The sequence below is a fragment of the Daucus carota genome, chromosome 7, assembly GCF_001625215.2.
Source record: "Daucus carota subsp. sativus chromosome 7, DH1 v3.0, whole genome shotgun sequence".
NCBI lineage: Eukaryota > Viridiplantae > Streptophyta > Magnoliopsida > Apiales > Apiaceae > Daucus > Daucus carota.
The window spans coordinates 37,740,755-37,764,296 of record NC_030387.2 but is presented as its reverse complement, the minus strand read 5'-3'; the positions used below and the strand labels follow the sequence as shown (position 1 = coordinate 37,764,296).

At 36.4% G+C, this 23,542-nt stretch overlaps 5 protein-coding genes across 5 annotated transcripts; 1 reads left to right on the top strand and 4 right to left on the bottom strand.

The window, feature by feature from the left end:
• Nucleotides 1-1,679: 1,679 nt before the first annotated feature.
• On the bottom strand, nucleotides 1,680-3,596 carry LOC108193581 (AAA-ATPase At3g50940). Its single transcript, XM_017360298.2, has 2 exons — nucleotides 2,431-3,596; nucleotides 1,680-2,343 (listed from the first exon to the last, which is right to left on the bottom strand). The coding sequence occupies exons 1-2, from the start codon at nucleotides 3,454-3,456 to the stop codon at nucleotides 1,873-1,875; spliced, it is 1,497 nt and encodes a 498-aa protein (XP_017215787.1). The 5' UTR covers nucleotides 3,457-3,596; the 3' UTR covers nucleotides 1,680-1,872.
• Nucleotides 3,597-3,999: 403 nt separating this feature from the next.
• On the bottom strand, nucleotides 4,000-9,506 carry LOC108193582 (AAA-ATPase At3g50940). Its single transcript, XM_017360299.2, has 3 exons — nucleotides 8,446-9,506; nucleotides 8,188-8,344; nucleotides 4,000-4,639 (listed from the first exon to the last, which is right to left on the bottom strand). The coding sequence occupies exons 1-3, from the start codon at nucleotides 9,457-9,459 to the stop codon at nucleotides 4,320-4,322; spliced, it is 1,491 nt and encodes a 496-aa protein (XP_017215788.2). The 5' UTR covers nucleotides 9,460-9,506; the 3' UTR covers nucleotides 4,000-4,319.
• A 954-nt stretch (nucleotides 9,507-10,460) lies between these two features.
• On the bottom strand, nucleotides 10,461-12,495 carry LOC108195294 (AAA-ATPase At3g50940). Its single transcript, XM_017362250.2, has 3 exons — nucleotides 12,306-12,495; nucleotides 11,182-12,217; nucleotides 10,461-11,091 (listed from the first exon to the last, which is right to left on the bottom strand). The coding sequence occupies exons 2-3, from the start codon at nucleotides 12,181-12,183 to the stop codon at nucleotides 10,588-10,590; spliced, it is 1,506 nt and encodes a 501-aa protein (XP_017217739.1). The 5' UTR covers nucleotides 12,184-12,217; nucleotides 12,306-12,495; the 3' UTR covers nucleotides 10,461-10,587.
• Nucleotides 12,496-15,631: 3,136 nt separating this feature from the next.
• LOC108193493 (delta(12)-fatty-acid desaturase FAD2) lies at nucleotides 15,632-17,023 on the top strand. Its single transcript, XM_017360171.2, has one exon. It carries the CDS (start codon nucleotides 15,737-15,739, stop codon nucleotides 16,886-16,888), a length of 1,152 nt encoding a protein of 383 aa, XP_017215660.1. The 5' UTR covers nucleotides 15,632-15,736; the 3' UTR covers nucleotides 16,889-17,023.
• A 464-nt stretch (nucleotides 17,024-17,487) lies between these two features.
• LOC108194999 (heavy metal-associated isoprenylated plant protein 43) lies at nucleotides 17,488-18,482 on the bottom strand. The gene is made up of 2 exons (XM_017361934.2): nucleotides 18,262-18,482; nucleotides 17,488-17,934 (listed from the first exon to the last, which is right to left on the bottom strand). Exons 1-2 carry the CDS (start codon nucleotides 18,344-18,346, stop codon nucleotides 17,522-17,524), a joined length of 498 nt encoding a protein of 165 aa, XP_017217423.1. The 5' UTR covers nucleotides 18,347-18,482; the 3' UTR covers nucleotides 17,488-17,521.
• Between the last annotated feature and the right edge of the window lie 5,060 nt (nucleotides 18,483-23,542).

Here is a 23,542-nt window from a genome sequence, read left to right as displayed (position 1 = left end):
AAATGAATGGGACAGATGGAATATCAAAATTTATGAATTTCGAATCGGAAATCCACAGAGGATAAACCTTACTGATGCATCAATCCAGTAACGAAAAACCCAAAGAAAATGACCGGAAGTGATGGAACAATGCCAAAGAGGCAAGCATTGGTATATTATTTTCACGCGAGGACATGACTTATGACTGGACTTTCCACTGCCACCTGAAAGAAGTGTCCAAGCATGCTTTTGCTGCTTGTTTCTATCAAAAAATACAACTGGTATGAAAAGATACATTATAGAGACGGACATGTTGTCCCCATGTGTATGGTTAGTCCACACCAATCAAGTGATGGATTAGCAAATAATAATAGTAGGTAGGAATATTGGGTTTCACTATGCATGCATGTTATAGAAATTTACCATGTGACTGTTTAGCAGGAATCAAGAGTTTCCTTGTTTGTCTCTGATCTGTTAAAGCTGAATATGCCAGGTTATCCTTTAGGATCTCATTGCAAGACTTTTGGTACAAGCTTTTGACGCTCAAATCTCCAGCTTCTTGAAATATACGGATCGGTTTTGATACTGGTTGAATTTGTTTCTATTCTGGGGATCTGCGTATACGATTCATTCAGATCTGGTTCATTTGGTTCATCTTTACCAGAACATTTGTATCTTCCATCCCTGTATCAAATTTGGTTTCGTGATTTGTATAGAAACCGCATCTAACTTAGGTAGCGTTTTAAACCCAGTTTCTGGCTGGTGAGTTGAAACAACTTATTTTTAATTTATTTCTAATTTTATTAAAATAAATTTTAGATGTTAAACTTATTTCTAGTTTATTCGTGATATTCATATAATAATTTATAAGTCAATTTCTAACTTATATGTAAGAATTTTATAAATTGAAAATTCTATTTTTTTTAGCAACTTAATTTTATTTATAAAATTTTGATTTCACGAACATGTAAAGAACTATTTTAAAATATAATTTATTAAAATTTATTATTATATTAATTAATTTTATATACAAAAAGTTGTAAATATCAAAAAATATTTCAAACACATAGATTAAAAATTATTTTAAATTTATAAATAACTTTTCACTTGTAAATAATAAACATCTTCTTTAGGTTAAACCAAACTAACTTCCTAAGTCTCTATTATTGTCGGTTTTAGATTCGTACAAAAATCACATCAAACTTCAAGTCTATGTGTCTAAGACGTATTTATGTTTAAGGAATATTTCTTGTAAGGTCTGTTTTATTGGTTACTCATTCCATTTTAGGTGCTAATTCATATTTAAAAGAATTAAATATTTTGAGAAAATCCAACATCTGGTGCCACACGTTTAAAAAGTTTCGATTGCCTAGCTAATACGAAAGGTTTCTGCATTGTCGTGATGGAGCAAAAGTTATTCCCCAGTGTTTGCATTAGTAGCACAAAACTGAATTATAGCGACGTTTTAGCTTTAAAAAACACAAAAGGCAAAATGAAAGAGATGTGAAACGGAAATGGAATTCTGACCATTTCCCATGCGTGTCAATATTTTATGCACATATTCAAGAAAAAGTTGGATTTTAGCATTGCTCGAAATTATATGAGAATATTTGATTTGTTCTCAAGTCTTTCATCAGGGTTTTTATGTTCCTTGGTTAAGTGCTGAGTTTTGAATATGGTAAAAAGCTTAAAGATACAGATCAAGAATCATGTATGTTGATCCGGTTATATTTTTTGGTTTGGTTACATATTTGAACAACTGTGGCTCAATTTAAATTACACAGATTTTGAGAATTACATGTTTTTATTCTAAATTTTGTCCGACACAGATATTCGAATCAAAATAAAGTGTCGGGTAATATAATACTCAATGAACAATTAGAAAACAGCTTGTTATTTCTGATTTTTGTCAGATTCTTGACTCTGATCGCTCTTTTCACCATCTCCCACTGCCTCTGCCTCTGCAACTGATGCAGCCACCTCTGTTTCTTTCTTGGCCTTGGCCTCTTCATTTTCCTTTCTCTTTGCATGAAGAAAACTGATCAGGCCAGCAAGTGAGACATCAGGTTCATCGCTCTTTAGCAGCTGTTCAGCTACTTCAGCTGGAGTCACCTCTATGGTCCGAATTAACTCCTCGATCTCTTCGAAGAGTTTATGATCCTTAACTCCCAAGTAATTGCTGGCCAGAAGCCTGAAACCGCATGGAGTGCAATACGACATGTGAATGTGCATGTCCATTCTACCAGGACGTAACAATGCCGGGTCTAGCTTCTCCTTGTGATTCGTCGTAAATATTATGATCCTTTCGTCTCCACAACTCGACCATAATCCATCTATAAAATTCAGAAAACCTGATAGTGTCACCTGCACATATAAAAAAAATCACCCATAAGGCCACAATTCATAATAAAAATCTAATTTAACACAAACAAAACCTGAAAAATGACTGACCTTGCTTGCTTCTTCGCGGTGAGATTCTTCGTCTGCAGGCTTCTTTTCTTTAGCTGGACTCACCCGCTCTTGCAACTCAATGTTGCAATCAATATCCTCCACAACCAAAATGGACCTATTCGCGGTAGCAATCAACAGCTTCCTGAGCTCTGAATTACGCTTCAAATCCGTCAACTCCAAATCATAAATATCAAATTTCAAATAATTAGCCATCGCGGCAATTAAGCTAGATTTCCCAGTCCCGGGAGGTCCATACAACAAGTACCCTCTTTTCCACGCCTTCCCAATTTTTCTATACTTTTCTCTCCTCTGCACAAACATCTCCAAATCTTTCATCACAGTCTCCTTCAATTTTTCTTCCATTGCAAGCGTCTCGAAAGTCGCTGGATGATCAAGCCCAACTGATTGCCAGGAATCAGCTAATGAATAGCTGTCCTCCGAATCAATAGTAAAAATCTTTAAAGTTTTCGTCTCTTGTTTTTGTTCTTCGGCCTTTTTTAACACGAATGGCAAGTAAGAATTAACAACTAGTTCCTTGTGCTTAAAATGAAAACTTAGCTCGAAATATCGGACTTCTGATCTAGATGACCTCATTTGGTTACGATTGTAGTATGAATCGGCTTGTTGTAATTTTTCGCAAATCCAAGTCCACGTGAATTTAACGTCATTGAATTTATCCACCACCTCTTCATTACGCTCCATCGCGAGAGAGATGCTGCTTTCGTGCTCTGGTTTATTAACTTTTAGCCTGCGTGTGCTGGGGGAGAGTTTGGATCCTAGGTAGATCACTGCAGCATCGTAGATTTCATTGCTTTCGATGCCCTCATACTCGTTGATCACCATCGTGAGTTGATTGGAGAAGCGTCTGAAAAACCTCTGGAGGCCGAGATAAAAGTACTCTTGAACTTCAGGGGGGACATAGTCTCGGGCTATGCTACGTGCCACCATAGCCGTGGCAGCTATTGTTCCGATGGTGGAGATGATTGCCTTGGTGGTTTCAATCTTGGACTCTGTAGTTGAAGACATTTTTTTTTTTTGCGGATTTGTGGTGGGCTTACTCTGTTGTTATAATCTGTACTTGATCAATGTCTGAATATATAGTATGATTATGATGTGTAATTAAAGGTGTCTGAATGTTAGAAAAATGAGTCTTGTTTGTTAAGATGAATCTAGACATTTGTTTATAGTGTTGGTCTTTTTGCACATTGACTTGGTGGACTTGGGAAGTTTCTGTAGTGGTTCTGGGAACCTTGGCACGAGATTGATGCTTGGAGTTTGGAAATTTCAGTTGGGAATCTAGGAAGCTCCCTGTGATTCAAGCAATCTACATGTGCTGAATCTCAACTTTACAAGTAGTGATTTTCTCAACAAAGAAATTACATGCCGGAAATATTATGCATGGCGGGTAAATATCATGTGTAAACAGTCGCAAGGTCTTAAAACCTGGAGACCCCCAATTTTCAAGCCCATAATATTTTCTAGAAGTGATCGACAATTATAAAGAGGAATCGGGATAAATTTCATATTCGATGGTAGCAAGAAAGAATTAAACCTTATAAGAGTGCGACGAACAGAGGAAGACTAGTGACGACACTAATTTTTCTTTAGGTTTAATCTTCACTCCTTCACTAAGCTTTCAATGTAGTACATTAGAAAAATGTAATACATACAAACTTAAGTGTAATTTTACATGGGATACCGAGAAGAGGAAAGTGTGTGATGAAATTACGACATAGAAGAAGCATGAAATGCAAATTTATTAGTTGCAATCTTGCAGAAGTGAGCGGTGTTATCTTTGATATGTGTCCTATAAGCTATAAGTATGCTTCAAAATTATTGTGTTGTCCTCTGATGTCGTAAAATTTGGACAGATGAGAAAAATGTGATTACTATACTCGCGGCTTCTGAATCTCTCCATTTTCTTTGTGCTGATCATGTTTTTCGCCGTCTTGACCTGCCTCTGGAACAGATTCTGCTACCTTATCTGTTGCATTCTCCAATTCGGCCTTTTCATTTTCCTTTCTCTTTGTATGAACAAAACTGATTAATCCAGCAAGCGAGACATCAGGCTCATCACTCTTTAGTAGATGCTCAGCCACTTCGGCCGGAGTCACCTCTGTAGTCAGAATCAACTCCTCAATCTCACGAAAAAGCTTGTGATCCTCAACTCCCAAATAATTGCCAGCCAGAAGTCTGAAGCCGCATGGAGCAGTGGCGGACCATGGGCTGGGCTAGGGTTGGCTCCAGCCCAGGTCAAAGTCCAGTAACCCTCTTAACATTTTATAGTCCAATATTATCTAGCCCAGGTAGAAAAAATAAGCAGCCCAGTTATATATATATATATTAGCTTAGGCTCAGCCCACATAAATTTAAATAACAAAATTGGGCCAGAATGAAAGATCGGGCCGAAACATTGCTTTGGACCCTGCTTTGCAAATCAATTAAAAAAAACAAAAGAGAGAATACACATACACGACGTGTGTATGAATTGAGAGCCTGGGAACAAAAAAAATTAATTTAAGCCCCCAAAAAGCTTGGTATCCGGTGATTATTTTTCTTGAATTTGACTCTTCAGCTCTCTGCCTCGGCTCACTGCAATGTAAAATTCTGAACTTTTTCTTTTTTAAATTCTTATTATAATCAAGTATGAAAAACAATGTTGAGTAATTAATTAAAAATTGACAAAAGAATCTAGGTTTTGTTTTAATCAGGATCATTAGAATATTGATTGTTTGGTGTTCTTTGGTTGTCCTAAAACCTAGACTTCAATATTTTATGCCGTGTGTTAGCCAGTGAGTCCCATGAAACAAAAAGTAGGACTAATATAATATTTCAAATTTTTTGGCTAGAATCCATGTGAGAAAATTAAATTTAATAATCTTAGTGGTTCAACACACAAACTCTTAGTGCTAGTAATCGTTGGCCGGAGTAGTAATCAATGAAAGTGATTATAATAATATTCTATAATATTGTTTGATAAATATTTTTCAAGTTATTTAAATTTGACTTGTTGCAGGAGTCAAGATCGAAAGAGGAAAACGTTGTTATCCTATTTTTCTGCAGCTACTCCTAGTGCCACTCCTACAGCTACTCCGAGTGCCACTCCTACAGCTACTCCTAGTGCTCCCCTTACAGCTACTCCTAGTGCCACTCCTACAGCTACTCCTAGTGCTCCTCCTACAACTACTCCTAGTGCTCCTCCTATTGCTCCTGGCCCGGCTACTGCGACTAATACGGCTACAACTAATCCTATTGATCTTGCATCTCTTGAACGTGATCCAGGTCTTCGTTGTCCAATTTGGAAGTATCCACCTAATGTTCGTGATGACGTTAGGCGTGAATACATTAGACTGGGAGCATTTCAACCTAAACTACACAAAGATCAATATCCACATACTGATTATAAAAGTCAACGTCGCCGATTTCAAGCATCTTGGTTCAACTCATGGCCTTGGCTAGAGTATTCAGTTTCTAAAGATGCAGCATTCTGTTTTCCGTGCTATTTATTTGAAAGTGATACATCTGCACAACATACATTTACTATTGATGGATTCAGGAACTGGAAAAGAGTTAATGATAATGAGAGATGTCCTTTGTTGATACATATTGGAGGCTTAAATTCCCCACATAGAAAGGCAGTGAATTCTCTTGAAGGGTTGAAGAATGTTACAAGGCATATTGATAAGGTCATAAATCGTCAATCTTTGGAAGAGGTAAAGAAGAATAGACTGCGTTTGAGAGCTACTATAGAGGCTGTTCGATACTTGACTTTGCAAGCATGTGCATTACGGGGTCACGATGAATCATCAACTTCTCGTAACAGAGGTAATCTTATTGAGATGATTAAAGTTTTTGGTAGACTAAGTGTTGATATCTCAAATGTTGTTTTGGAAAATGCACCAAAAAATGGCATGTATACTTCTCCAAAAGTGCAAAAAGATATTTTGCATATCCTTGCTTCTAAAGTAAGAAATAAAATCCGTGGTGAGATGGGAGATTCTAAGTTCTGTATTTTAGTTGATGAAGCCATAGATGTATCACATAAAGAACAAATGGCTATTGTGCTTCGGTTTGTTGATGTTCATGGTGTTATTCGGGAGCGTTATTTTGATATTGTTAATGTGGCTGATACAACATCATCAACTCTTAAGAAAGAAATCTCTGATGTTCTCACACAGAATAACTTAAGCATTCATAATATGAGAGGTCAAGGATACGATGGTGCTAGTAATATGCGTGGTGCATTTAATGGTTTACAAGCTTTGTTTCTTAAAGATTGTCCATATGCTTATTACGTACATTGTTTTGCTCATCGTTTACAACTAGCATTGGTTGGGGCTGCTGAGAAACAAGATTCTATTTGGGAATTCTTTTCAATGTTGTCTAATGTTGTGAATATAGTTACTGGTTCTTCTAAACGCTTATTGGAGTTACAGATTGCACATGGCATAGAGGTTGACAAATCTGTGGCTAGTGGAGAACGTGAGACTGGTCGGGGACTTAATCAGATTGGGAATTTGCAACGACCAGGATCAACAAGGTGGAGTTCTCACTTTAATTGTGTTTGTAGCTTGATTGATAAGTTTGGTTCAATAATTATTGTGTTGGAAAGTATTAATAATTGTAGTACTTCTTCGAACTCTATGCGTGGAGAAGCCAGAGGTTCTTTAAAGGCATTGAAATCATTTGACTTTGTATTTGTGTTACATTTGATGCATAAGATCATGGGCATTACAGATTTGCTTTGTCGAGCCTTACAAAGTAAATCAATTGATATTTTGAATGCCATGGATTTAGTGGCAACAACAAAAGAATTGTTACAATCTTTGAGAGATGAAGGTTTTGATATTCTTTTGGATTATGTCATGTCGGTGTGTGAAAAATATGACATTGACATACCAGATATGAATGCTCGTTATATGGATGGTATTCGTTCTGTGAGACAGAGAGATAATATATCCGTTGAGCATCATTATCATTATGATGTATTTAATTCTGCAATTGATTTTCAGTTGGAAGAGCTTCATTACAGGTTCAATGATGATGCTGTGCAGCTTTTGAGACTAAGTACATCTTTGGAACCGAAGAACAATTTCAGGTTGTTTGACATCGAGAATATTTGTACACTTGTTACTACCTTTTATCCTGCTGATTTTGGACAACAAGAGATGTACCATCTTAAACTCCAACTTGATCACTACAAGATTGATGTGGTTACTCATACTAACTTCCAGGATTTGTCTACTCTTTCCGAGTTATGTGTACGACTGGTTGATACAGGAAAGTCAGAGCACTACAGTTTGATTTATAGGTTGATTTGTCTTGTGTTGACACTCCCTGTTTCTACAGCAACTACAGAAAGAGTTTTTTCAGCTATGAAATTAATGAAGACTGGTCTTCGAAATAAAATGGAGGAAGAATATTTGAGAGACTCTATGCTTATTAACATTGAGAGGGAGTATGCTGAAAACATTGATGTGGATGAGGTGATAGATGAATTTTACGCTCAAAAGAATCGCCGGGTACAACTCAAATGATGTGAGTAAATTTTCTTTTGTTTTTCGTTGAAACTAGTATGTTATTACTTGCTTTTTACATATGTTACTGTATTATTCAATAAAATGGCTGAATTTTGTGGCTTTGATTTACATGTATATGTTAGTTTACTTGTTTATCTCTTCATTGAATTCGTGAATTTTTTTTTTAAAACTCCAGCCCCAGTAGATTTAGAATCCTGGGTCCGCCCCTGGCATGGAGTGCAGTACGACATGTGGATGTGCATATCCATTCGACCAGGGCGTAACAAAGCCGGGTCCAGCTTCTCCTTGTGATTCGTCGTAAATATTATGATCCTCTCGTCTCCACAACTTGACCATAGTCCATCTATGAAATTCAGAAAACCTGATAGCGTGACCTGCACATGTACATTTTTCAAAAATTACAAAACCTTTCGAAAAACATACTAACAAGATTAATTAACTGAATATGAATAACAAAGCTATAGAAAAGACTGACCCTGTTTTCTTCTCGGCGGTGAGGCTTTTTGTCTTCGGATTTTGCACTCACTCTGTCTTGCAACTCAATATTGCAATCGATATCCTCCACCACCAAAATGGACCGGTTCGCGGTTGCAATCAGTAGCTTCCTGAGCTCCGAGTTACGTCTCAAATCCGTCAACTCCAAATCATATATGTCAAATTTTAAATAATTAGCCATGGCTGCAATTAGGCTAGATTTCCCTGTCCCGGGCGGTCCATACAATAAGTAGCCTCTTTTCCAAGCCTTTCCGACTTTCTTATACTTCTCTTTCCGCGCCACGAACCTCTCTAAATCTTTCATCACTGTCTCCTTGAGGTCTACATCCATCGCAAGTGTCTCGAATGTTGCTGGATGATCAAGACTAACTGATTGCCAGCTATCCGACGATGAAAAATGGTCTTCCGAGTGAAGAGTGAATATCTTTAATGTTTTGACCTCTTGCTTCTTGTTTTTAGCTTCTTTTAAAACAAATAGCAAGTATGAATTGAGAGCTTGTTGTTTGTGTTTTTTGTGAAAATTGAGCTCGAAAAATTTGACTTCAGATCGAAATGATCTCGTCTGGTTACGATAGTAGTATGTATTGGATTGTTCCATTTGTTGGCACACCCAAGTCCACTTGAATTCGACACCATTGAACGTATCAATCACCTTTTCATCACGCTCCATGGTGAGTGAGATGTTGTTTTCTTGTTTTGGTTTAGTGATTTTAAGACGACGCGTGTTGGGAGATACTTTTGATCCTACGTAGACCACCGCAGCATCATAGATTTCATTGCTGACGATCCCATCATACTCATTGATCACCATAGTGAGTTGATTGGAGAAGCGTCTGAAAAAGTTGTGGAGGCCGAGGTAAAAGTAATTCTGGATTTCAGGGGGCACGTAATCTCGGGCTATGCTACGTGCCACCATAGCCGTGGCAGCAATAGTTCCAATGGTGGATACGATGGTCTTGGCCATTGCAATGTTGGATCCCGTTGTTGATGACATTTTGCTACTTTCTAGTTTAAAATGTTAAGCGTGGCTTATGGTTAAAACCTGCAGAAGATCATCGGTTAAATATGATTTTCGAATGCTTGTTATAGTTCCAGCATTGACTTGGTGAAGGTAGTAAGTTTCATTTGTAGTTCTAGGAAGCTCAGTATGAGTTCACTGTGGGCAGCTTTGAAATTTCAATTTGCATCTGGATAGCATGATTTGAATACTCCTCTGGTGCGTGTAAATCAGGCAATAAGCAAGTCTTGTAATCTGATTAGTCAGTGTCAGACCATCATTTCATGCATGACCCTTGGTCCCTAAGACCTTATCAATTCTTAACACCTATTGATAAGCTACAAACTAAAAGAGAATATAGGGTTGTTGAATTTATAGTCTGTGTTATCCACAGTAGCGTAAAACTTAATAATGGTGGCTCTTAGTCGATGTAACAGTTAATCCACTTAAGTTCTAGTTACCAAATTCTTTCTTCCTTAATTCTGATCACCTTTGTGGATATCTTCCCCTGCCTCCGGCCCTCTGTTCCTGATTCAGCCACCTCTTCTGTTGCTTTGTCGGCCTTATCTATACTTCGTACTTCTTTCTTGACTTACCTCATATTAATACGAGTATTAGTTGCCTAGAGATTTGGCTCCAGTTCTGTTTTAGGCGAAAATAAAAGATGCTGATAAAAACAGTTTGGTTTTATGAGAGCACGAAGACATTTGCTTTTCTGAAATAAGTCGCATAGTAATCCTGACTCCTGACTAGCAGGGGTAACTACAATTACTATTAGCATAAAGATTTAAGACTGATATGAGTAGGAAGAAGACATGATGACAGGACCTGAATTTTCTTGGTTTAATTTTTGCTCCTTCCTTAATAAACTTTAAATATTCTACATGGGGATACGAAGGGGAAGAAAGGGTTTGATAACATTTAGACATAGTTGTATTAGACTATTAGCAGCCGGAGTAAGAGGTGACATATGTCCTGTAAGTGTTCTTCAAACTATATAGGTAATAATAGTGTTTAGACCGGAAAAGAAGGTGTTTACAATAGTAGCACAAAACTGAATAATACTTAATAGATATGGAAACAGCTAACACATTAAACTTCCAGTGTCTGAATATTCTCTTTTCCTCAATTTTGATCACCTCCTGGGTCATCGTCATCTTCATCTTCATCTTTATCTTCCTCTTCATTGTCATCTTCTTTGTCATCGTCATCCTCCTGTGAAACTGATTCAGCAACCTCCTCTGTTGCTTTCTTGTCCATGGCCTTTGCCTCTTCATTGTCCTTTCTCTTTGTGTGAAGAAAACTAATCAGGCTAGCAAGCGAGGCATCAGGATCATCACTCTTTAGTAGTTGTTCAGCTACTTCAGCAGGAGTCACCTCTGTAATTTGAATCAAGTCCTCAATCTCTTCAAAAAGATTATGATCTTTAACCTCAAGGTAATTATGAGCTAGAAGTCTGAAGCCACATGGAGTGCAATAAGACATGTGAATGTGCATGTCCATTCTCCCAGGACGTAGCAATGCAGGGTCCAGCTTCTCTTTGTGATTCGTTGTAAATATTATGATTCTCTCATCTCCGCAACTTGACCATAATCCATCTATGAAATTCAGAAAACCTGACAATGTCACCTGCACACGAACGTTTCCAGATATTCCAAATCTTAGTTCAATCAAATTAACACAGAGTACTACCATAGTTTTCTAGTTCGAAAAACTGACCTTGCTGGATTGTTTTTCTTTATCAGATTTTTGTTCTGCATTAGGCTTTACTGCTTTAGCTCCGCTCACCCTGTCGTGCAACTGAATGCTGCAATCAATATCCTCCACTACCAAAATTGACCGATTCTCAGTTGCAATCAGCAGCTTCCTCAGCTCCGAGTTACACTTCAAATCTGTCAACTCCAAATCATAAACATTAAACTTCAGATAATTAGCCATTGCTGCAATCAAACTAGACTTCCCGGTCCCTGGTGGTCCATACAACAAGTACCCTCTCTTCCAAGCCTTTCCGATCCTCTTATACTTCTCTTTCCTCTTCACAAACATATCCAAATCCCTCATCACCGCCTCCTTCAACTCCACATCCATTGCAAGAGTCTCGAAAGTGGAAGGATGATCAAGATTCACTGATTCCCACGTATCATCCTCCGTGTCAATAGTAAATATCTTGAGAGTCCTATTAGCTTGCTTCTTTTCTTTAGCCTCTTTCATCACGAATGGCAAGTAAAATTCAAGTGCTTCTTCTCTGTGTTTATAATGAAAACTCAGCTCAAAATATCGATACTCTGATTTACCATGGTGATAATTGTACTGTGTTGAGTGTCTCAAATCGCGCACCCAAGCCCACTTAAATTGAGCACCATTGAATGTGTCAATCACCTCTTGGTTATGCTCCATGCCGAGGGAGAAGCTCTGTTCTTCCTCGGCCTTATTGACTCTGAGACGACGAGCGCTCGTAGAGACTTTGGATTGTAGATAGACCAATGCAGCCTCGTAGATTGCATTGTTTTCATAGCCCTCGTACTCATTGATCACCATGGTCACTTCATTGTTGAATCGGCTTAAAAAGCTTTCGAGACCGGATTTTAAGTAGTCTTTCACCTCAGAGGGCAAGTAATCCTGGGCTAAGCTTCGAGCTACCATGGCTGTGGCAGCCACGGTCCCGAGGGCCGATATGATTGTCTTGGTTGTTGACAGTTTTGATTTTGTTCTCGGAGCCATTGAGCTTTGTCGAATTCAAGTCGGGTTGGCGGCACTGCAACAAGAACACGATAAATATTAAAAATCACCCGTGCATAATCGTCAACATGATTGACTGCATGGTTGATATTGTAGAATTTTACCTGAAAAATTAGGTTATTGTTGATCACCACTAACCAACGAGACTCCCAGGGACGGATGATTAGTTCGAGATAGAAATTTAACAGGATAGGATATTTGGGTTCTTGAACGAGGAGAAAGCTCTGTTTATATAGTTAATTAAGTACCATATATCTGTTTTTTTCAAACCCGACTTTGATTAGAGAACTTCCTCCGCAAGTAAAATTTTATAGAATATTAATTTGCTAAGGAAAAATCTAATAAAGTGTTGGATACCATTCATAGTAGAATTTGCTTTTGTGGATTGTAGCATTGGTCCTTTTTAGGTGTGGACAGTGGACTTAAAATCGAAACTTCTTTGAATTATTAAGTTTTACTTTTATACAATTTTTAAGCAAGCATGAGTCGAATTCAGGAGACAACAACAGAATAACCCCTTGTTACCAGAAAACAAATTTAGTGCAATAATCTTATTGTTCTTGATTGAAAATCGAATCTAATCGATTGACATGCTGATTCATATATTTATACGAGATTTATCGGAGATTTTTTTGATAAATCAAAATTTTTTAGTCAAATTGAAATGTGATTGATAAATTGATAAATTTGTTTTGAAAATTAATCGAAGATTTTTTTAATAAATTGAGAATTTTTAGGAAACTATCTCCAATAAATATATATATATATATATATATATATATATATATATATATATATATATATATATATATATATATATGTTAAAGGTTCAATTTAAAATTAAGTCGAAAATGAATTCCCTAATTTTTAGAGTAATGAATCTCCAATTAAATTAATAGAATATACTCCAAAATCTGTTTTTAATTTTTTATTTTCAAATAAAATTGCAGATAAATAATTAATTACACTTGGATAATGTATGTGCATACAAGTACTTCCATTATTATTAGTGTGAATAAAATCAATCATATAATTTTAATTAAATTTGAATAAAAATATATTAATGAATGGGACTTAAATTTACTGCAAGGCACCTCACAACTTTCTTGCCATCCTTTATAACTTTATTTCTTAGAAACTTCTTCCTCTGTCACCTATTTCTCTTTATCTTATGTATTTTCTTAATTCCCCACGTTTCAGTGAGAACGCCTTTCACTTCCTTAAGTTGCTTTACTAGCTAGCTAATCAGTTGCTTAACTTTTTTGTTTGAAGACATTTGAGACAAAAGCGATATGTTTTAAATAAATTATTTGCAGAGTGATTGATTAAAATTATATAAATTTTAAACTTTTGAAAAGCTGGTTTATTAAATCTTGATTTACACTAAAATACTATGCACGATAGTTATTCACCTAAAAGCAGTGGACGAGTAAAATCACGAAAAGCAATTGCATTCGAATTTTCTTTTTATTTGTTAAAAGAAGAAGTTAATTTATAAACTCCAAAAAAGAAAGACAGATACACACCATGCATAGGTCGAAAAACGTATTCCTTCTATCAATATTATTGCATCCTCGTGCCACCTTCGTTTCATCAGATATTATGAAATTATATATTTATATTATTGTTATTATTATTATTAATTCTGAAGAGAGCAGTAGAGCACCATCAAACTTTAGTGATAAGCAAAGTAAAATAAAATTAGATCATATACCCGATCCGGTTATTAACCATCAAACTTTAGTGATAAGCAAAGTAAAATAAAATTAGATCATATACCCGATCCGGTTATTAACGATAGAACTGTACCTGTTTTTGTATAAGTTAGAAGAATTATTCCTATTCAAGATTCAGTTTAACCAGATATGTGAAATTGGACCATATAGTTTAATTAAATTATCTAGATGAATTAATTACATATCATTAATCTTAATTTGAGGATTTAATATTCTACCCATTATAATTAACTTTGTGAATTATTAATTCATTGGTAAAATCTTAAAATTAAATATTTAAAATTTAATATTGTGTAAACTTTTCCGTTTTATTTTTATTCAGTCCAATATCAGATGTAATTCAAGATTTTTAATATATCTTATATATTATATTTATTATTATTTATTTGATTGTATTTTAGTGAATATATTGAATTATTGAGAATCCACGTCAGTGTAATCAGCACCATGTAATTTGGGTATAATTTATGATCGGTTTTGTAAGGTGTGCTCATGCGCACACACTAAGCACCAAAATCTATAAATTTGTATGGTTTTTATTGGTTTACCTTCTTTAATAATGATGGATCCCTACAGTTAGCACAACCACACCAATCAAAACTTTCCAATTTTATAAATATTTGTGCTTATCATGTGCTCATGGGCACTAGACAAACCCATTTATGATATCCAACTTGCTCCCTTCGTATCCTATGAATGGTGATTTTCGGAAAAATGAACTTTATAACATTGACCCGCTTGTTTATAAGTGTTAGAAAAAATATTATCTGAAACAACAAATACTTTCATTTACTTCATTCGTTGTCAATTTTTAAACAAATTACTTTCTAAACTATATAATCAATATCTATAAGTAAATTTACGGTCTCATTTATTTCTTTACGTATTTGTTTTGTTTCGGTGTTTGATTAAAACGGAAGAAATACTATTTGTTTTTCGAGTTGTTGGCTAAATTTTTTTTATTTTTAACATGCCAACTCAACTTTTAGTTAAGAGTTTTTAATGGTTGGAAATGCTCTTACTTAATATATTAAATCACAAGATCATACCTTGATATGTGATTTCATAAAAAATAGTAATCGGAACAATACAAATCTGATATACAATCTTGATACACAATCTGATTTTTGGCTGATAATCCATCTTATGTATTATGCTCACTGGCATACAAATGACGACCTACCAGTAACGGATAATATTGTCTACGCTCATTTCAAAAAAAATAAATATCATGATATATGAAACACATCAAAAAAAAATTTAAAATTGAAAAATATTTGCTCACAATGATATACAGTGACAATTTCAAAATAATCAGAGCTTAAATAATATAAAAAACAAATTTTAGATGTCAAATTAGAGTGAAAAATTAGTTTTACAATAATCCAACTACAATCAAAAAAATAAAAATAAAATGAATTGAAAAATCTAGCCGCCCAATGAGGACTAAGAAGATTGAATATTGAGGAAGCAGTCCTTTCACGACCGAAGTCTTTGTTGGCACTCTCAAAACCACACCAGTAGTGTACTGCTTGTGCCAACACACCATCCTTTATGCATTTTCTATTGCACCACACAAACAAATCTAACCTCAGTGCGACTTGTTTATTCCAAGTTTCAGTTGTGGCGGGCTGGCGGGCGCCTTTATTTTCCATTATTTCGTAGACAACATGCAAATCGGTACCAAACCCACATCTTTATAAATATGCATGCTGAAATATCAGCAACATAACCATTCAAAGAGTAAACACTAAACAGCAGAAGAATAGCAATCTCTGCATATTCTTCTTGAGAAAAAAATGGGCGCAGGTGGGCGTATGTCCGCTCCCTCTAGTGTCAAAAAAACCGAAACTGAGGCGCTCCGACGAGCGCCTCATGAGAAACCACCGTTCACAATAGGTGACCTCAAAAAGGCCATTCCTGCACATTGTTTCGAAAAATCCCTGGTGACTTCATTTCGGTATCTCATTCAAGATCTCATCATGGCCTATGCGCTCTACTATGCGGCTACTAATTACATCGACCAGTATCTCCCGAGTCCGGTTAATTACTTAGCCTGGGCGGCTTACATTGCTGTCCAGGGCTGCGTTTTAACTGGCGCTTGGGTTGTAGGCCATGAGTGTGACCATGATGCGTTTAGCAACTACGGCTGGGTGAATGACCTTGTTGGCCTAATTGTGCATTCGTCTCTCCTGGTCCCGTATTTCTCATGGAAGATTAGCCACAGGCGTCACCACGCCAACACCCAATCACTTGAAAATGATGAGGTTTATGTCCCGAGATTCAGGTCCAATATCAGGAATTACTACAAAATTCTCAATAATCCACCAGGCCGCGTAATTGTGTGGGTGATCACACTTCTCATAGGCTTTCCTATTTACCTTATGTTCAATGTTTCGGGGCACAAGTACGAGAGGTGGACTTCCCATTATGATCCTCATAGCCCTCTTTACACCGAACGTGAAAGGAAGCAAATTATTGTTTCTGATGTTGCAATTCTTGCAGTCATCTATGGACTCTACCGTCTCGTGTTACTTAAAGGCTTTGCCTGGGTGTTTTTTGTCTACGGAGGTCCATTGCTAGTTGTTAACGGATGGTTCACGTTGATCACAATCCTGAATCACACTCATCCTTCTGTGCCTTACTACGATTCGAGTGAATGGGACTGGTTGAGGGGAGCTCTGTGCACAGTGGACAGAGATTACGGAATCTTGAACAAGGTGTTCCACAATGTGTGCAATGCTCATGTTTGTCACCACATTTTCTCCATGATCCCGCATTACCATGGACTCGAAGCAACAGAAGCCATGAAGCCTGTGCTTGGGGATTACTATCAGTACGATGGGACTCCGATTCTTAAGGCCATGTACAGAGAAATGAAGGAGTGCATTTATGTTGAGAAAGATGAAGGCGAGACTAAAGGTGTCTACTGGTACAGAAAGGAGTTGTAGGTTTGAAGTGGTGGATATGCACTCTGTGGGGAGATGATCCCTGATTTGTAATTGCATTGTCTTTCCTAAGTTTCTCAGTGTTGTTTAATAGGGGTGGAAACCATTACTCAATGCAATAAAATGAAATTCTATGCATTTTAGTTTGTTATGTGAGGAGATTGACTGGATCATATTCTATCATAACAGTACATGAAACTGGAGCACATTTGGATGTAGTAAATTACAAATTTACACAACATATATAAAAAGCTTGTCTTCTCGATTAAAGGTATTTTTGTGAGCGTGATAAGATAGTCCAAGAATAAACGATTGTCATCTATGATCTCAAATTTTGACTGATTCAATTCCAAATTCTTTGAGATGTATTGAAATCGGTATCATAAAATGAGAATCGGACTTTATCAATAAAAATACACAAAAAAGAGATTAATGGGATTGATTGAAAATTAATCGAATAATTAATTGAAAAATCAGTGATATAATCGATTTGACGAATTACAAAACACGGATTTAATCAGATTAATGACTGACTTTTAAAACTAGAACTGTACTTGTTCAGAAAGAGAAGAAAGGAAAAGGTAATTTAATCAACAAATATATACATATTAAATGTTTAATAAGATAAAAAAAAGTTTACATGATACTGCATGCTGGACTGGGCTCATCATGCCGGCCTATATATACAACAGCCACTCTGTCACATGTGGGGTAATTCGGGCCCATATACTGTGGTGGGTAATTGTTGCCTATGTATGGCTGGGGAAAGTAAGGCTGTAGTTGTAGCTGAGGCTGGTTCTGGGCTTGGCCTTTTTGATCAGGCTTTTTCTCATCTTGCTTCTTCTCTGGGGGCTTTTTCTCTGGCTGGGCTTTCTTTTCTTCTGGCTTCTTTTGATCTGTTGGTTTCGGAGGAGCAGCTGGAGGCCCAATACTGACTACTTCAACACACTTGCCGGTTTTTCTTGTTTTACGTATGATTTCGTACGGATCTGCTGCCCCCGTTACCGTTAAAATTCCTTTGGCTACATCAGCTTCGACTATGTCCACACCTGCATGCAATTTCACCAAATCTTCTGTAAGTTATAGTGTTGTGAATTGTTACATTCATCTTCAGGTTCATTTTACCGAGACCTCTCGTAAACCGAGTTTTAATAATGTTAAGGTGTTAGAGGAAGAAGTTGTCGGAATTAGAACTTAGAAACCATATAAATGATCTAAAATGTATAATCCTAGAACAGACACCTTATTATTACTATAGTAGAGAGACTATTCCCGTGAAAATCCTCAATTTCCAGTGATTTTTACTAATAACGAAAAGAGAATCAATGTGTGTGAAAAGTGTAGGAAACAAACAAAATTGAATGCATACATGATACCTGGTATTCCTGACACTGCTTTGAGGATCTTCTTCTTCCATCTTTCATCAGAAATATCAACCTTCAGAACTGTCTTATGAACCATCGAAAAGCAAGCTACGCAACTTCTTCCGTCTCAAAATTAGAGCAACCAAATGAGAAACTCAATGGACATATAATTTGTGCTCTCAACATTCATGTTTACTATAAACCAGCAGCATATACCATGAACGGAACATCGATCGGCTGCAATTATTTCATATTATACAACATTATCGCGATTGAATCATCTAATTTAGAAAAAGCCTCGTCATTATCTTAATCGCCAAATGCTTTGCCATTTTCGATCCAGTTCAAATGGTGTCAACGTTAAGTTCTTGTTTTTATCTTCAACAATCTATTCAGCTCCAGCATAAATGTGGTGCAATAGAAATGCATATTATGGCTGGCGGCCTCATGATATTGGTCTATCGATTTTGACCTTGTCAATGTTAAAGCACATACGGTCTGTGCTCTGAGTTAAAGTTATTCCATTTTCTTGTTTTATTTGGTTGGAAAGATTGTAATCAGGTGAAATTGAAATTGAAATTTTTGTACTTAATTTTAGATAAAAGAATGTTCTTGAAAAAATGAAAATTTCTGGATTTTGTACGAGGAGATTTGGGAAGAATATGAGTATACAAGAAAGGAAGAATGAGCAGTTGAGCATTGGCTAATATCATAAGTTTGTGGAACTGAACTGTAATTGAGCATTTGACCTTTGAAGAATTTATGGTTTGTACTGCTAAAGTAGTGTAAAATTTATCAGCAGAAGTGCAGAACCGTATGTTCAAAAATTAACATCATTTGCTCTGGTTCACTAGTTCATATGGAGAGGGGAGCTACAGCGTCATCCAGCGAAAAACCGACTATTTTAGAATTTCTCTCCTCCAACGAGTTTGGACAACTAGTCTGGTCAGCACCACGTAAAATGGTACACTTAGTTGAGGATAACTTTTCAAAAGGCGACCCTGATATATGAAGAAAACCATTAAGGTACTACCATATGCTTTTACGCGATGAAGACCTATCGGTGTGAGCACGATTTTCGACATTATATGATGGCAGGGGAAATATCTGGAGTCTGATAAAAGTTTGTGCATTATAGCCGGACCACAAAGTTGTTAATGATAAGAACCGGAAAGGTTCAATAGCTTTGCAGGCAGCAAGGTTTATGATCAATCGAGTATTTTATGCAGTTGCTGACTTGCTGCATAATAGTGGCTCTTAGTTTCAGGCTTTCAGCATGTGAAATGAATTCTTTTTTCCTAATATTTGAACCTTTTTTTTTTTTGCTAAATGATAATAAGAGAAAAGTTATTTGGGATCCATGTTTGATTGGAGTCCCAATCTTGGCCCTCCATCCAAACTGCATCCAACGGCTATCATTATATTAGATAAGTTTTATTAAAAATAAAGTTTAAACAACATTTTATTTATACCACGCGCGTCTTCTTTTTGACCCCAGGTCTGTACGTGATCAAGCATCAATCAAGGCAGTTACAACTAAACCTTTTTTTATAGGAGTCCAGTTTTCGGTTGTGTCCTGCATGCTATCTATCATTTTTTAATCATCTTTCCTCATCGTCCATATTCATAATTATCGCTCCAGTTCCTCATAAGTGGTGATGTCTAATCTAAATGGTGATCCAAGTAAGTCCTGCATCCGGATTGAATGTTTTCAAGCACATTATGTAGTATGTATTTCTAGGTGTTTGGATTGTGTAGTACTAGAAATTGTAGTATGAGTAAAAAATGTATGGCTTTTGTGTTGGGTAGTAAGGATAGTACTGCCGATCTGAAAACACTGTTTTCGTAAGAGTTTTGCAAAAGCAGAGGTGTATGCAGTACGAGATTAATATCGTTCACATCTCTATTTTTCGGGAGTCATGTTGTTCTGAACAAATATTATGAACTCATGTTTTAGTCCAATGTGTATAGGATAGTCTGTTCCGAATGGTTTTGGGGTGCAGAATCGTTTTTATATGTTTTTTTTTTGGCTTTGCGCGCGTGTTTATGGATGCTACCAGGAACATTGTTTTTGTTTTGTTTTGTTACTTTTTGTTTACGTGTTTGATGTAACTTATTTGCTCTATTGTTTAGCACTTCTCTTTAACTTTGTTTTTTGTCGTATGTGTAGGTACACAAGATGTCCCTTATGTTGAGAGTTCAGATTCTGAACACTCTTATACAGATTCTGAAGAGGAAGGTACCCAAATTTCTGAAGACAGTGAAGAAGAGAATGATAATGAAGTTGCAGTTGTATATTCCAATGCTCTTCTCCCAAAGGTTTTTTTTCTCTCCTACTTGTGCTAAAATCTGGATTCCATCCTGTGATGATGCGTACAAGCCATGTACAAACCAACATTTTCAAACCTTAGAATATGCATTTTTATTTGCTTCCCTAAATTTCACATATACTTCTATTCATTATGCTTGTTTTTATTATAGGTTTCTGTTAGCCAAATTGAAAATGATGTCAAGTGTAGCTGCAATTTTTATAATCGGTATGGATACTTTTGTTGTCACGTGTTTGCTGCGCTGCAGCAATGTGGTATCCATACAATCCCACGGCAGTTTGTTAAATCTAAATGGACGAAGTTTCATTGAAAAATCATTCTTCACTTGGCTCGCTAGAAACTCCGGCAAATTGTGATCGTGCTGAGCGGAAAAAACTTAAGCGTACTCGCGCATACTTTGAATTCCAGAGTTGCCTTGATTTGGCTGCTGAAGACGAGGACAAGATGGATATGTTCAGAATAGTCTTGCGGGATATAGATTCTAAATGGCGGAGTCCTTCTGTGGATACTGAAGATCAAAGTTAGGCACACCGAGCCGACAAATATGTCGGCCCTATCTCACTTAATGAGGAATGTGTTAAAAATCCTAGTGTTAGTAGGAATAAAGGTTGTGATTCACGCATAAAAAGTGGTAGGGAAATTTCAATTCAAACAAAGGGGTAGCGTACGTGCAGCATTTGTAACTAGACTGAGGGACTTAATGATAGGACGTGCCCTACTCTGAAGAAGCCGACTGAACAGAGTAAGTAGTGAGGAAACTATTCAGTTGATTTCGCACTTGTATAAGTTCTAATTTTTGCAACTTTCAAGATATTATTATGTTGTGAACTTTTTCCTGATGGCTTCTTCTCAAAATATAATAATAATGTCTGATGTTGTTAACTTTTTTGTCATGCATCGAATTAAGAAGTAAGATCTATTTGCCACTGCTTTCTGTTCCTGCATTATTCTTTTCTTTGTTTGCCTTTTTATGTTGTCATGAACTGATTCTAGTAGACAAACTATGCTAGTTATATCTATGCTTTTAAGATGAGGAACATAATGCCACAGTCCTTTTGTCATAGCATACATCGGGTTTTCTATGTTCTGTATTCCACCTCTGATTCTAAAAATCTTAAGTTGCCAAGACATAAAACACAATCAGCAAAATGCATCACAGAAATCAGCCTCAAAATGAATATAGATTAAAATTAAGCAATTTAGTCTTCAACTACAAACCATCCAATATCCTTAATCTACTGGCTGTTTTCATAAAAAACAATGTAACGTGGAACAAATAAAGCAATGGTGTCATTTCATTTTGTCACCACTACATAAGTTTTAAAATATATAAAACCCTTCAATACAATCAAAGCAACTACTGACACAACTTTTTAGTTCTAAACTGCACCATCCTGTTCAGCACTGACTATTTTGTACCCAAGCCTGTGCAGATAACTACACATCTGGAATCCTAAAAGATGCTCAAATCCCGCCTTCTTAACCCATTCTGTCTGTGCGGGGGAAAGATTGCGCAACACATTTGTTATAATTTTGGGCGTAAACTTTTTCTGTAGATAACCTTCTTAGTTCCTCTTTTTCTTCGGCTTCACCTCTTTGCATGGTGTTCTACGGACACCTAACAGACTGTTATTTACATTCCTTTTATATGCGCGTACACGTGCCTGCACATGTACAAATAAAATAATTATAACAATGCTGCTTCCCCTACTAAATAAATTAATATTTCGCAAATGTCAACAAAAACCTTACCTCTGCTACTATTTTCTTCCCAAGCATTGTTCTGTGGTTTTCAGAAAGTTTTGCATGGGAGGTACTCTTATTAGCACTTGTGCCCTGTTGATTGCAGTACACAAACAAATTGATATAAACCTTTGTAAAATACAACAGCTTTGTTATAAACTAGATGAAACCAAACAAATCAAAAATTGCGGGATTGTACCAAAAAGTATATCTTTCCCTACCTGCTTCCCACATGATCTGATCCTAACCCTTGTGCCTTCACCCTCATGCTGTTGCGCAGCTTTCTTCCAAGAGCTGCCAAAATTCTCTCGAGGCGTCACAAATTCGTCCTCCTCCTCAACAGACCCAGTCTCAATATTGCTACCAGCAACCTTCTTTCCAATAGGACTTGTCAAATTACGCTTTGTTTTTGACACGCCTCTTGGAGTACTAACTATGACTTCTGCACGTTGCTTTTTACCAACTATGTTTGCTTCCTCACCAGTAGCACCGTCCTCTTCCAAATTTATAAAGGCCGGCTTCTTCTTTGGCCAGTTGTACAACTCTGGGTTTGCTATCAGTCTACTACTTCTCCTTCGTCCTACAAAATAAATTTCTTTGATTCATAAGTTTAATTACACATTAGTAGAACTTCATGTCATGCAACTAAACAATGTGTTATGCAATGTCATGCAACTAAATAATGTGTTGTGCAATCCAACACTTATAGCAGAACTTCAAGACCGCACGGACCAAAAATGTTTTATACGCCCAACCAGAACAAAAAATGTATATAGCACATTACAGGTTCCTTGTTCTGCACATTCCAAGTAAAATTTAATTAACTCATCCTCTACACTTGTAGTAGGACCCAAAAACACAGACTAATCCTATACGCTCAGCCAGATCAAATATGTCAGACACACAGAATAGTTTACTTGTTCTGCGAAGACCAAGTCAAACAGACTTAACTCATCTACAACACTTCTAGCAGGACCCAAAAGCACACAAAATACACACAAATACAACACACATTTTGCAACTAGGAACATAAAACCCAATTTTAAGTCCTCCAGCACAATAGGGTTCACCCAAGTTGGGTACACATTATGTGCTCATCTCAACTTTTAACAACATATACATTTACTGTAGGACTTTAACACAAACTTTAACAACACACATTTAACACACTATAATATAAAAAACATTGGAAGTTAAAATATTACCAAATTCATCCGATA